The 15,615-nt window shown below is 45.4% G+C and overlaps 1 protein-coding gene across 1 annotated transcript in view; it reads left to right on the top strand.

Moving 5' to 3' along the window:
• STK32A (serine/threonine kinase 32A) overlaps window positions 1-15,615 on the top strand; it is a 168,226-nt gene that overhangs the window by 13,750 nt on the left and 138,861 nt on the right. The window contains exon 2 of the mRNA XM_060240559.1: window positions 302-442. Within this exon, the coding sequence (XP_060096542.1) occupies window positions 391-442 (52 nt within the window). The 5' untranslated portion in view covers window positions 302-390. The remainder of the gene's footprint in view (window positions 1-301; window positions 443-15,615) is intronic.

Below are 15,615 nucleotides of genomic sequence, written 5' to 3' on the forward strand. Positions count from 1 at the left end.
TGTGAATTTAGGGGGAGGTGTTTGTGAGTTTCCTGCATTATTGAGGGGGTTGGACTAGATGACCCTGGAGGTACCTTCCAATTCTATGATCATGCTGGTGTAGTCTAATCAAAGGCAATTGGTCTGCTTATAGGGGTAAGGGAAAATTATTGAGCATGCTCTTGTGTATCCCTTTTTGCAGATTCTACTTTTCTTTGTATTATATTAGTACTCTTGTCAAGGTGTGACAGTTGTGTGATCTTTACATACTATAGATTCTGACTGCTGTCTTGATCTTGTGTTCCCCCCCGCCATCTTTCAGGATCCATTGTTCAGAACATAACACAGCCCTTAGTACTTTGTACTACAGAATGATGTAAGTGCAGAAGAAAGGTTCCAGCCAACACCAACATGGGCGCAAACAACTCCAGCAAGTCACAAGCATTTGATGAGAATGAAGAAGGTAAGAATACCGGGACACTGTTGTGTTTGAGATGGCTTGCTCAGTTAGAAGAGAGACGTATCTGTGAAACTCTGTGATGCAACTGCTGTTGAAGAAGAAGCCCCGTAGCCTGACGTTTTTGGGTGGTGGGGCTGGGGTAGGGAATCGGGGAGTGGCAAGATTAATTAATTACTAATTAGACTAGCTTCTAATTGGTGATCTGCTTGCTTTAAGCAGGTGAAGGAGGAGAAGCCTTCAAAGCAAAGGAGGGCCTTCTTCAGCATCCAGAAACTGAATTCCTTTAACTGGAGATGCTAGGGACCAAACCCATAGCAGCACACAGAGAGTGCATTTTGGCCAGCTCTCGTTCTCCAGTTAAAGCTGCAAATCCCCCTTCCTCTGCCACAACTCCCAAGCCAGGCACTGAACAAGCCAGGTGAGCAAATGGTGGGTGGATCAGGCAGGCAAGGAGCAGGCCTCTCTGCAGTGCACCTGGCATCATGTGACCCACAGTAGCTCGGTCACATGATTGGGTCACACTCCTCCCCTGGCACAGGCATGCTGCAGAGAGGCTTGCCTGCCTGCCTGATGTGCCCACTCCTCACCTTCCTCCTCAGCTCACTTGCCTGTTGCCCTGGCTGGCACCTGGCCTGAGAGTAGTGGTGGAGGAAGGGGGCTTTGCAGCTGCCCCGCTACCTGGGCTTTGTTCTTCATTGCTCTTCCCCCATCCCTCTGCCTGTTTGTTTGCCCAGTGGTTGATTGGCAGCTTTTGGAAGGGGCAGTGTGTCTCGAGGCCGAGGCTTCCTGGGGTTACTCCCCAGCAGTCCTGAGCTGCTGATGTCTTCCAGCCATTGCGGAGTAAGCTCTACAGACACACACACAGACATGACGGCCGTAGCAGCAAGAGACATCCTGAGCATCCTGCAGCAAGCTTGCCTTGCTGTTCACCACAACGATGGGCTTGGCCACTGAATTCCTTTCATTCTGCATGCCCACTTGTGGATGGCCTTTTGGCAAAGTGACACTTGGCACCATGAGGAGATGCGGCTGTTGGGGCTGCTAGCTTTGTCTGCATTAGGGGCAGGGTGGTGGGGCATGGCTCATGACTGAGGGGGTGTGGCCATGACTCGGCCCTGCGTCTTCACAGGACAAATGCTTCTTTGGCTCCTCCTTGGTAGTTTGAGGGGTTTCTTTCATCGGTTTCCTTGTCCCTGGTTAGAAACTTGCGCAAGGAATGGTAGCCTATTTCTTGTAATATCACCCTCTTCTCTCAATTGCTGCTTAAAAACCATCAAGATTTGCTTCTGTGTATAGTGATATGTTCTTGGCTCGTTTTAGGAAATATTATTGAGTGTAATCTGAGGGTGTTTCAGTGTGATTCGACTTCCTGCGATTTCATTTTGGTATCTGTTTACTGCTCTCTTTGTGATTCCCTTTAATAGCATTTACAGTATTCTAACCTACTCTTTATGCATGCTGAAGACCAGCCAAAATGCTAAAGAGAAGGCAGTGCAACACTGGAGTAGGATTTTACATCTCTCATGTGCCTGTTAAACTCCATCGTTGCTGTACTGGTGCCAGAGAAATTGTACATAATGGCAAACTCTTAAACCCAACATCTTCTGATTCGATTCATGCAAGGATTAAGTTACGCAGAACTCTTTATTAGAATGGTAAGGTTGCTGTAACGACAACACAGTAGCAGAAGAAGAAGATATTGGATTTATATCCCGCCCTCCACTCCAAAGAGTCTCAGAGCGGCTCACAATCTCCTTGACCTTCCTCCCCCACAACAGACACCCTGTGAGGTTGGTGGGGCTGGAGAAGGCTCTCACAGCAGCTGCCCTTTCAAGGACAGAGTCTCAGAGCGGCGCACAATCTCCTTTCCCTTCCTCCCCCACAACAGACACCCTGTGAGGTAGATGAAGATATTGGATTTATATCCCACCCTCCACTCCGAAGAGTCTCAGAGCGGCTCACAATCTCCTTTCCCTTCCTCCCCCACAACAGACACCCTGTGAGGTGGGTGGGGCTGGAGAGGGCTCTCACAGCAGCTGCCCTTTCAAGGACAACCTCTGCCAGAGCTATGGCTGACCCAAGGCCATGCTAGCAGGTGCAAGTGGAGGAGTGGGGAATCAAACCCAGTTCTCCCAGATAAGAGTCCACACACTTAACCACTACACCAAACTGGCAGGATGTGACTTTTCCAGGTCTTAGACATCTTTATTTAGGATAGTGACTTTACAAAGGCTAACAACTCCAAATCAAATACTTCATTCAGACATCCCTCCCACTGCAGCCCGGTGAGTTTTCTGTAATCTTGTTCTGGTGGTCAGGAGACCCTCAGGTACAGCACAGGGCAAAGGGGGGGGGGCAGCAGTAGGTAGGGCACCATCCCATCTTAAAAAAAATGAAGACACCTTTAAGTTTTCAGACTATGTAGCTGGATATAGGATGTCGTGTCATCTTACACAGACACCGCAAAGAAATTATTTTAACCCCAGGAAGAAAGCAACCAATGAAATAATGTCAAGTGGTATAACACTAAAAAGTCCATGCCTGGACACAGTCAATGTACTATATTTACATGCAAGGACTATTTATGAAGTACACATAACCCACAGCTCATATCAGATGCCAGGAATCTTCATTATGTCAGATAATCCTCAGTCCGAAAAATTTCCAGCTGCCCTTGACTGGAACCCAGGGCCTTTTCAGCCTTGGCCCTGACCTGGTGGAACTTTCTGCCAAACAACATCTGTGTCCCATGGGACTTAACGCAGTTCTGCAGGGCTTGCAAGGCAGAGATGTTCCATCAGGCTTTTGGTTGAGGACAGCGATGAGCTCATCTGGCACTCCTCTCCCCCCTCCTCCCGTTTTTCTCCCTCCCCAAGAGGTGGTGGTGTAATCTGAAGTTTTAGTGCCATCTGTAAATGTGTGTTATTTTACAAATTCTGAACTTTTTAATTAATTTATGAATATGTTTTTTCGTTGTTCACTGCCCTGAGCTTTATGTGTACAGGGGAGGGCGGTCTAAACATTTAATTTATAAATAAAGAAATATGTATTTTATTAATTTAACCAAAAGTATGCTTATTATTAAAACATTGTATTTGTACCCTACCTTTCTTCTGAGGAGCTCAGAGCAGGACTTTGTCTCACAACAGTCCCAAATTTAGTTCAGCTGAGGGACCCTGGATGGCTTTGGGCAATTTTACAGCTGAATGGGGATTTGAACCCAGGTCCAAGCCCAGCGCTCTGACTTTATCTAGCTTTCAATGTGTAAAATAACCATATGTAAAATAAATCTGATAAACAAGAGTAATAAATTGCTGAATATTTTTGCTTTAAAAAAAAAAAAAAGCAGGGCAGTGTTGGTGGTGTTTAGGTACATCTTCTGAAAACCATATGCAGGGTTCCATGTAAGAGCCAAGAGGTAACAGAGGGCGTGGTTATGTTGTCACTGTATCTGGTGGGCTCTGCCCAGAGTGAGTTTTTTTAATGTCTGTCACAACAATGCACGTACACTCTCACAATAGTTGAACATGAACATATGAAGCTGCCTTATACTGAATCAGACCCTCGGTCCATCAAAGTCAGTATTGTCCACTCAGACTGGCAGCGGCTCTCCAGGGTCTCAAGCTGAGGTTTATCACGCCTATTTGCCTGGACCCTTTTTTGGAGATGCCGGGGATTGAACCTGGGACCTTCTGCTTCCCAAGCAGATGCTCTGCCACTGAGCCACCGTCCCTCCCCATTCAGTTCCCTGTTTTAGGGCTTGTGCTGCTTTTTCCATGTGCCCGCAATGTGCCTTGAAGCAGCAGTCCAACCTTTCAAAAAGAAATTTCTATTGAAGTGATGCATTTGTATGATGTTCATTATTAGATTAGATTTCTCTGTTTGTTTGCAGTTTTTTCTTCTTCTTGTTATTCTTGTGCCAAATGCATGGGGACCCAAGCCTTTGCTGTACTTTTGCAAAGAGGCTTTTAAAGTGATGCCACTTGGCTCCGTAGAGCCCCTCCTTCTGCCAACAGTGAGGCAGCTTAGGAGTTAGCCACTCTTCACAACAAAGTCACAGCTGACGCTGCAGTTTTTCTTGTCAGTCTAATTTAAAGAGAGTGGATAATGACTGCTTAGGGGAGAACCCACACGTCATAGGACAGCTGTGCTGGCTTAGAAGTCTAAGCACCACCTTCATTGCAGCTCATGCAGTGAGGTGAGACTGAAGGGGTCACAGCAATGATCTGCATACACTTTGACTCAGCATATTGTATTCCCATGTGCTTTGATAGTTTTGTGCCCTGCAGAGTCCCAAACAGAGGCTTCTGATTCTCCCTTTTGATGCCTTCACAGCCTTGTAGGCAAGAAAGTTATCTTTCAGCACAATGAAAACTTGTGAGAACAGTTTTCCATGGCATCCAGGAGTGGATTTAAGTTAGATCTCCCCACCGTTTAGACCCAGAACCAGTTTTTGCATAATAGCTCAGCCCTGGAAGGTAACTGTGAATGCCTCTGAGCCAGTTTAGAGAAGTTTTGTCTCACAGTAATCTCGATCAGCGCTAGGGTTGCCAATCCCCAGGTGGGGGCAGGGGATCCCCCGGCTTGGAGGCCCTCCCCCCGCTTCAGGGTCATCAGAAAGCGGGGGGGGGGGGGGAGAAAATGTCTGCTGTGCACTCATTCCCTATGAAGACCAATTCCCATAGGGAATAATGCAGAATTGATCCATAGGTACCTGGGGCTCCAGGGAAGCTGTTTTTTGAGGTAGAGGCACCAAATTTGTAGGATAACATCCAACACCTCTCCTCAAAAGACCTTCCAAGTTTCAAAAGGATTGGACCGGGGGTCCCATTCTATAAGCCCCAAAAGAAGGTGCCCCTATCCTTGATTCCAAATGGATGGAAGGCATTGAAAAGGTGTGTGATGTGATGGCCAGAACTCCCTTCAGAGTTCACTTATGCTTGCCACCATCTTACTCCTGGCTCCATCCCCAAAGTCTCCTGGCTCCACCCCCAAAGTCCCCAGATATTTCTTGAATTGGACTTGGCAACCCTAATCAGCGCACACATAGCTGTGATTAAGAGAAAGGGATTCCAGCAGGCTTGGGCCCTGACGTCTCTCATTGTTTTTAGAAATCATTGACGAGATAACTTTATGGCTATCTTGTGATCACTGAAAGTGAAATTAGAATCACCCTGTGATTTTCAATCCTCTTAGCAGAGGTGTCAAACTCATTTATTACGAAGCCAGATCTGACATAAATGCCACTTTGTTGGGCCAGGTCATGCGTGCCATAAAATGTAACACAAGGTACTGGAGATATAATCGTTATAAAGATCATTTCAGATGCTGAATGAATAACCGGTGAATGACAATAGCAGGCTTGATTGGATTCGGTATGATATGCAGAGGAGTAGTAGGCATGGAGATACCAATGTTGGGAATGAGATAGGAAGCCTAGATCTCAGTTCCATCCAGGAGGGTGCAAAGAAGAAATGGACATGTCTGACATTAGAAACCAGAACATTCAGTTGCTGATCTAAGAGTAGTAGTGTTCTTACAAAAGAATTTTAAAGAGAGATTAGGAAGAGAAACTGCTGAATTGCAATTGATAATGATGCTCAAGACAACGCATCCTCCTGGTCTGAACTGAGAGCTAGTTTTCCTGTGTCATTACCAAATGTCTGCTATTATTATTTGACATCTGTAATAACGCCACTCTCCAAGATATAAAGACCAATCTAAGTGTTCTAATTCCTAATCAGGGCCTTTGTGGGAAAAAATAAAATCCAGATTAGGAGCAGAGAAATCCAATCTTTATTTTTAAACTTTTCAGAATAAGCCAAAATAATTTCCTTAATATAAATTATGCTTGTCAGAAGAATCCATCCATCCACCCACCCACACTCCCTTCCTCCCGTGGAAGAAGTGTGCTTGCACACAGAAGCTTATACTTGAAATAAAGTGTTGTTGGTCCTAAATTACCATGGGACTCCCAACTTTATTTTCTCTTTTTTTCCTCCCCCTCCCTTCCTCCCCAAATGTGGAAGAACAGCCCCAGAAAAGAAGCAGAAGTGCCCTGTGTGTGAATGTGTGTGTGAGAGACTTGTCTTTGTATGTCTCCTACAGGAAGCAGCCACTGAGGGAGTTGTGGGGGGGGGGGGCAAGAGGCAGGAAACAGGAAGCAAAGAGCCACTGAGGGAGCTGGAGGAACCTAGGCATGCAATGGTATGGCTGCAGCAGCAGTTCTGGAAAAGGAAGCAGGAGAAGCAGGTAGAAAAAGCCCAGCAGGTACTCATTTGCATATTAGGCCACACCACCTGATGCCAAGCAAGCCAGAAGTGTTTCCTGCTAAAAAAAAAAAGAAAAACCCTGAAAAGAGGGAAGTTGCTTGTGGGCCAGATCTGAGCCCTGCGGGGGCCAGATCCATCCCACAGGCAACATGCTTGAAACCCGTCTTAAGGTTTTTTTTCCTAGCAGGAAACTGTTTCGATTTCTGCTGTTAACTGTATTTGCATGTAGAAAGCTGTGTGCACTTTGTGAACTGTGATATGCGATAAATACTATGATTGTATTCTGCTACACATCTTGAAAGCAGACACCCTGAGATAGGGTTGCCAATGCCAAGTCCAATTCAAGAAATATCTGGGGACTTTGGGGGTAGAGCCAGGAGCAAGGGTGTGACAAGCATAATTGAACTCCAAGGGAGTTCTGGCCATCACATTTAAAGGGACAGCTCACCTTTTTCAAATGCCTTCCTTCCATAGGAAATAATGAAGGATAACGGCACCTTCTTTTTGGGCTCATAGAATTGGACCCCGTGGTCCAATCGTTTTGAAACTTGGTGGGTATTTTCGGGAGAGGCACTAGATGCTATACTGAAAATTTGGTGCCTCAATTTAAAAAAAACAGCCCCTCTCAGAGCCCCCAATACCCACAGATCAACTCCCCATTATTCCCTATGGAAATCGTTCTCCATAGGGAATAATAGAGTGCCTAGTAGACATTTCCTTCCCCCCTCCCTGGCTTTCTGGTGATCCTAAAGTGAGGGGAGGGCCTCCAAACCTGGGGATTGGCAACCCGCTCTCTCTCACTCACTCACTCATAGGGTTGCCAATCCCCAGGTGGGGGCAGGGGATCCCCCGGTTTGGAGACCCTCCCCCTGCTTCAGAGTCGTCAGAAAGCGGGGGGAGGGGAGGGAAATGTCTGCTGGGAACTCTATTATTCCCTATAGAGATTTATTCCCATAGAAAATAATGGAGAATTGATCCACAGGTATCTGGGGCTCTGGGGGGGCTGTTTTTTGAGGTAGAGGCACCAAATTTTCAGTACAGCATCTAGTGCCTCTCCCCAAAATATCCCCCAAGTTTCAAAATGATTGGACCAGGGGGTCCAATTCTATGAGCCGCAAAAGAAGGTGCCCCTATCCTTCATTATTTCCTATGGAAGGAAGGCATTGAAAAGGTGTGCCGTCCCTTTAAATGTGATGGCCAGAACTCCCTTTGGAGTTCAATTGTCACAGCCTTGTCACAGCCTTGATCTTGGCTCTACCCCAATGTCTCCTGGCTCCACCCCCAAAGTCTCCTGGCTCCACACCCAAAGTTCCCAGATATTGCTTAAATTGGACATGGCAACCCTACTCACTCACTCACTCACTCACTCACTCACTCACTCACTCACTCACTCACTCACTCACTCACTCACTCACTCACTCTCTCACACACACACACAGAAATTAGCATTTTAGCATTGTCAGAAAAATTAGCATTTTAGGGGAAGAGCCCTAACTACTTGTGTTCCTTTTTTTGTTATTAACTAAAGAAACACATACTGTGTTAGACTCCAGCAAAAATTAATACACTAGTAAAATGTTTTAAATTCATATTTACTCTTGAATACACAAGTGCCCTTCTTTCAACACCTTGGCAAGGTGAGTGATTATCAGCATACATTTATCACTTTTCTCAGCACTGATGTCCAGGCTACAGTATCAAGGGATTCATTATTCATGTTGTTTAGGCCGGTACATTGAAGGCAGACCTGTACTGGAGATAGAAAATAATAAAGGCATGCATTCTTAACAAAGCTTAGAAGCTAATAAATTCCCTTTCTGCTTTCTCTGCCCTCTCAGATCTACAAAACCAGCTTTGTTTAAAAATAAATTATAATAAGCATCTTTTCAGGTATACTTTTTAGTTCTGTACAGGCCTCAGATTCAGCACGAGCTCATAGGAGTACAGCTCCTGAGCCTTTCTGAGGGTTCCCCCTCTTCCTCCTCACCTACCTTGTCCATTGAATAGTAGGTGCAGCTGCATAACAATCCCTGCAGCCAGCCAGTCACCAGGGGCTTTGCCCCAGCCCCAGCTGTCCTCATTAACTCTTGGGGCGTTTTCGCACTGACCTTAATCAGCAGCGACACCACTCTTCACAGCGCAGGATTGGCGCGGATTTCGCACTAATTGCCGCGGAGCACCCGGAAGAGCCGGAAAGTCCCGCGGCTTTTGCAAACGGAAACCGCCAAAAACCAGTTTCCATTTGCGCCGCAAAAGCCGCGGGACTTTCCGGCTCTTCCGGGTGCTCCGCGGCAATTAGTGCGAAATTCGCGCCGATCCTGCGCGGTGAAGAGGGGCGTCGCTGCTGATTAAGGTCAGTGCGAAAACGCCCTTGGAGAAATCTGTGCCACCTTTTCTCCACTTATGTGATTTTGGGCAGTGGGTGGCTAGCTGGCCTTTTGACTGGGCGGTGGGCGGCCCAGGAGAGCCCCGTGTGAGCGAGGCCTGTTTGGATTGGCTGGATCTCTAGCCAGCCCAAGCAGGCCTCGCTCACCCGGGGCTCTCATTTCTTGCATCATGTTGCTTTCGGCTGGGGGGTTATGCTAATGAATTATGCTAATGAGCTGCACCACCTATTTTTCTACAAAACGACCCCTGGGAAAAATTAAGAAAAGTGAGCCCATTTAAACTAAACAGAATAAACTGTTAATTAAAGAAAATCCCAAAGTTTCAAAAAGAGGAAGGAGATGATCTGATAGACTTCAAAGAACTATCGTTTACTAGAATCTTGCCTGTAGACCAAGCAATCTACAATTTAAAGATAAAGTTCATTAATGGTTTGTGATAACTTTGATTTGGCTCCCTTACCTGTACCACAGTTGATATATTAAACATGCTGTAATAGTAATCAGAAGCCAGCAGGCAGTCCCTGGATGACCGGTTGTAACTAATCTTTCAATTATTTCCTCCTCCTATATGTCGTACTGTGAGCTGTGATTTTAAAGAAATTGTGTTATTTTATCCTACCACATATTTTGTTGGAATGTAACTGTCAGCTGCTTTGAGAATTCAAGCTATACATTGAGGTAGACATTTTGGGGCAACATATAACAACAGTTCCAAAATGTGCTGTATGTCATACTAGTACACTTTAGCCTCATAATTTGGTGGATAACTGAAGACCTTCCATCCTTGATTCTCCATTCCCTGCTGCCTGTTGAAGAGCCATTGTGTGTGTGTTGGTGCCGTGCTGACACATGACATCACTTCCAGTCGGAGTTGCCAGTCCCCTGGTTTGGGTGGAACGTTCCAGAAACTCCTAGAGTGGACTGAAAGCACATCTGAGTTTTCCTGGCAGTGACATCACTCTATTGCTGACAGCTACCTCTCATGTTCCCACCTCCTCCCAGTCTCCTGCTTATTGTCTAGCCATGCCTGGCAACCTTGCTTCTTTTGCAAAATTGAGAAGTGCTGTAATTACTTTGGGGCTACAGTCTACTATTCACTCTGCTATTTTTATTTTATTTATTTTATTTGATCTATGACATCACTTCCAGTTTTGTGCTGTGACACTGTGTATTGGCACAGCATCTAGGAGATTATCCTCGCTCCTCAGTTGTTTCCATCAGGGACCCTGAGATATAATCACATGTAGAAGGCCTCCATTCTGAGAGCCAGCCTGGTTAGAGTGGGAGCCCTAGGATCTGACTGACCTGGATTTAGGGTTGCCAAGTCCAATTCCAGAAATATCTGGGGACTTTGGGGGTGGAGCCAGGAGACACTGGGGTGGAGCTAGGAGCAAGGGTGTGACAAGCACAATTGAACTCCAAAGGGAGTTCTGTCCATCAAAATTAAAGGGACCTCACAACTTTTTAAATGCCTTCCTTCCCTCCACCCTCCCCTTCTTCGATTCCACCCCAGAGGCGGAGTGGAGCGGGTGATGCCGCTGTGCTGCTGCCGCCTCTTCCCCACCCCACCGCAGCCGCTCCTCCAAGATGGGCCCAGCCTGAGCCCATCTCGGAAGAGCAGCCACGGTGAAGCGGAGAAAAGGCGGCAGCACAGCGGCATGGCCCGCCCCGCTCCGCCTCCGAGGCGAAACCAGAGAAGGGGAGGGTGGAGGCAGGCCAGGAGCGCGGCGAGTCCGGGTCCTAGAAGGACCCGGACTCGCGGCCCGCCACGCTCCTGGCCCGCCCCCAACCCCCCATCTGACTCTACCTTAGAGGCGGAGCGGGCGATGCCGCCACGCCGCCGCTGCCCCCTCTTTGCCCCATCCCAGCTGCTCCTCTGAGATGGGCCCAGCCTGAGCCCATCTCGGAGGAACAGCCACGGTGAAGCGGAGAAGAGGCGGCAGCCGCGCAGCAGCGTCGCCCGCTCCAAGATGGGGCGGCTCGCCATGCTCCTTGGCGCCGTTCCCCCCTACCCCGCTTCCATTTTTTTGGGGAGTGGGGGAAGAGGCTGGAAATCCTGGGGTCCCCCGCCAGGGCGGGAGGGTTGGGAAGCCTACCTGGATTCAAATCTTCACTGAGCCATGGGAACTAGCCGGCTTATTTGTTTATTATTTATCATATGGCAGAATTACACGCAACTAGGTGATGGTCAGTACTCAGTCATCTGTTGGGGGGGGGCATGCCAGAGGATGCTGCTGTGGATTCCTGGGTTCAGATCCCCATTCAGCCACATGGCTTATTGTGTTCTTAGACCAATCACTGTATCTCAATATAACCTATTTTACGGGATTACAATAAAGGCACAATTTATTGTTTATTTATTATATCCAATTTCTAGGGCTCAGAAATAGGGCTCAGGGTGTTGTATAACAGATATTAAAATCACAAACACTAAACAATTTGAAATAATATTTATGAATAAAATGCATAATAGCAATACAGTTCAGATAGATGATGGTCAAATTCCAGTTGTGCTACTGCCTTAGAGGGGGGGGGGGGAGAGTGCCAGCCAGGTGGAAGCTGTCACTGTCTTCCACCAAAAGCCTGGCAGAACATCTCTGCCTTACAGGTAACGAGTCCTGCCGGGCATGGATGTTCCTCGGCAGAGATTTCCACCAGGTTGGGGCAAGGACAATAAAAGCCCTGGAGCTGGTTGAGGACAGTCGGATATCTTGTGGGCTGGGGACCACAAGCATGTTCTTATCAGCTGAGCACAATGCTCTTCGAAGGGTATACTGGGAGAGACGGTCCCAAAGATACGTGGGTCCCAGACTGTTAAGGGCCTTAAGGGTAAGCACCAAAACCTTGAACCTCATCCGGTGCTCAACCGTTAACCAGTTCAGCTCATAAAGTGCAGGTAGAATATGTGCTGATTGCAGGGTCCCTGTAAGGACCCAAGTGCCTGTTCTGGGTTCCATAATCTCCCAGAGAAGCCAGGAGTCTCCCTCATGTGTAATTGCTATTTTACTGGATACTGATGACGAGGGTTGTACATTCAGATATCCCTGAGCTGAAATTTCTCCTGAAATGTGTGGTTTGGTTTTGACTCAGGGATAACCAAAGTGGCCTGAAACACACCTCCCTCTTGTGCCCTGCTGCCTTTGGCGGGGGGCGTTAAAATTATATTTATAAGGGCATTATTTTCCTCATGCCACTATTGCTGAACAAAAAAAAATGTCCCCTAACCTGGACAGCCTAGGCAAGCAAGATTTGGAAGCTAAGCAGGGCCAACCCTGGCAAGTACTTGGATGGGAGACCTCCAGAAAATACCAGGGCGGGGAAGCAGAGGCAGGCTACCAAGCCACTTCTCTGAACATTCTCCATGCCCCAGTAGGTGTCATCGGAGGTCACTATGACTTCCAGGCACGCACGCACACACACAAAATGCAAAATAAAATAAATGTCCCCAGAACAAATTTCTGGAACAGTAGCACTGCTCTTGAAATTTTTTGGGATAATGGAAACCATGGCCTTTCTGAAATTTTAAGGGCACACCCCTACAGTTAATGGTGCTAAAGTTAGATAACATTAATACTTTTTCATTTTGTAAGTCACTTTGAGAATTTTTTTAGTTGAAAAGTGACTTATAAACCTATCAAATGCAGGACCACTTCTCCCAGTATGTCCCCAGAAGAGCTCTACACTTATCTCAGCAACATCTTCTGGCAATCCCCAGCTCAAAAAGACATCTGCGTAGCATCCATCAGGGCCAGGGCTTTTTTGGCTCTCTGAGTCCATCCTGGTGGAACATGCTTTCTAGTGAGATCAGGGCCACGTGGGACTTACCACAATTCCACAGGGCCAGTAAGACAGAACAGTTCGGGTGGCTGGTGTCAAATTCCATTGGCCTCCCCTGCTGTAACCCACCTATAGTTGTTTATCATGCCATCTGTGCTATCATCTGTTACGTGGGTGTGGTCTGGTCCTAACTATAAGTATCCCAGCTTTGACGTTTGCAGGCAGTATAAACCCAGCACTGGAGACATTATTGCACTGCCATCATTTAGATATTAACTGGCTCAGATTTTATGGAAAGTGATTGTTTTATTGCTCTATTTTGACCCACCCTGAGCCTGTTTGTGGGGGAGGGCTGGATACAAATCTTGTGAAATAAATAAAGAAACCTTATCCTTTTAGTTTCACAATAAACCCCTGAGATGGGCTAGGATGAGGAATTTCAGAAAGCAGTTAGAATATTTCTTGGAGTAGTGGCCTTTAAATATGATCTAAATATTTAACATGAGTATTGAAATGGGCAAAAGTATCTTTTTTTTATTTAAGTGAAAATGAAATATAAAAAGACTAATAATAGCAGCTCAGCACTAGGTTTAACATTATTTACTTAAAAATGCTTATTTGAATGCCCAAAATTTATTTTAAAAATTTACGCTGATTTTCAGCTTTTTCAGTCCTCTGAAGTTCATGACAGATTTTTTTTAGAATTGAAAAAATACAATGTGCAACAAAAGTAATCTCAAAGACACAACCAACAAATAAAGTATATAGTAAGTAGATAGTATTTATGTACATTTTTATATTCCCTTTTTCACAGGCAACTAAAATGCAAGTCACATGTAAATATAAACCATCAACTCAACAATACTGCCATCATAAATTAATACCACTGAATTTGCTATCAAAATGCCCCTATTTTATGTAACCATATGCCAAGCCTATAGCATCATGGATATATGGGTGCATTAGAGTTATTTCTAAAATGATTCTTTATACACATTTCTTCCCAGATTTTGGAGTTCCAAATTGCCTAGGTTTCTTCTTCAAATGGAAGCATATTAGATATTCTCTATTATTCTGCATTTTATTTGCAAATTGTGTAGTTTGCATACATAGCTTGCTGCATCTTTTCTTTCTTTCATCTCTGTTCAACCTTTGTATGTTTATCAGTGTGCATAAATTTCAGCACCCCTCCTCCTGTTATTTTATCTGTCTTGATGTGATCTTATTTATGGCTGCAAGGGAAATTTTTTACTCATGTGCTTCAGTGAAACACTCCTCATAAAAAATATTGATGCAATAATATATACAATCATACCATAGTGCCCCCCCCCCGGGTGGATCAATAATGGGAGGGAAGGAGCCAATGCCACAGATCTAGAGTTAACCTGAATTTATGGAATGGAACTCAAAGCAAAGAGAGATTATAGAAGAAATGGGCAAAAATTATCTTCCCTATTTCAAATGTTTATTTTTGATTATTTCTATGTGTTACTTCAGGACATCCATCCCATATAAATATGAATAAATAGCGGTAGGATCTTGGATTATATGATAACTTTTGTTAAAACGTCTTATGATTGTCATACGAGCAACAGGAACATACAGCCGTTCAGTGCTGCTGATATAGTATTAGCAGGAAAATAGTTTAGCCCATGAGAGAAAATCATACTTGTGCTTGTTATCTGTTGGAGATAGTGGCACTATATTTCATGAGTGCTACTAAATTTTGTAGGACTAGGATACTTTGGAATTACCCTGATTCTTAATATAACTCATCAGCTATAAGTTTTTGGCCTGGATAATTAAGAAAAGGCAATTTGTAGTGACATCTTTAATTACTTGCCAAGAGTAATTTATCTCACTATTGACAAGTCAAGCCCTTTTCACTGTTTTAAATATTTCTGTTTTCCCATTAATTGAACCAGCAATAATCAGTGTGAAAATACATTTGTAGAGGCAATTACCTAATTCCCAGAGGGTATTAAAGTCCAGTATAGGGTGGTATTCTGGCTGTCAGTTGTCATCCAGGGGTGGATGTATTTTAGTTTGTCTTATAACCCTTCTGGGAGTGCAGTAGCTCCTCATTCTAAGCCATTTAGCATTTATAGAATACAGTCTTGATCATTCTTACAATAGTCCTGTAAAGCAGGCCATTGTAACCATTCCTACATTGCAGATGGTAGGGGAGAGGGATGAGGCTAAAGAATTACCATGTAGAACATCACCAAGTGAGTTTGTGGGTAAGGTGAGATTTGAAATGAAGAATTCCAAATTTACCGGCTACACAGCACCCACTCGGCTGAAGATGTTACGCAGCTTTTCCAGGAGAGGGGTTATTAGTCCCATAACTGTTCCAAGTGTGCTTCCTTAAACAATCAGCTTTCCAAACTCAGCTGCTCCTCCTTGTCAGAATGACACACACCTTGCTCTTTTACGATGAATGTCTTTGGTTTTAGGGTACCAAACCTGTAATCCTCTCAAGCTCCTGCTTTCTCTTGAGGAGCTTTGAACATGCAATATGCTTAGGAGGCCTTGCTCTTTTTCTTGTCAATCATGTAAAGTGAGGACACTGTTGCTTAGTGGCAACCAGCTGGACATGGGGGGAGCACTGCCACAACCCATGTGACATCATCACTTTTGGGGAAAACCCAGAACTGATGTCACAGCACTCTAGGAATTATCAGAACCTCTATGGTAAAACCGTAGTTTCAAGGGAGTCTGGGAGCAATGTGGCATCAAT

This window comes from Heteronotia binoei, chromosome 5 (genome assembly GCF_032191835.1).
Source record: "Heteronotia binoei isolate CCM8104 ecotype False Entrance Well chromosome 5, APGP_CSIRO_Hbin_v1, whole genome shotgun sequence".
Classification (NCBI taxonomy): domain Eukaryota; kingdom Metazoa; phylum Chordata; class Lepidosauria; order Squamata; family Gekkonidae; genus Heteronotia; species Heteronotia binoei.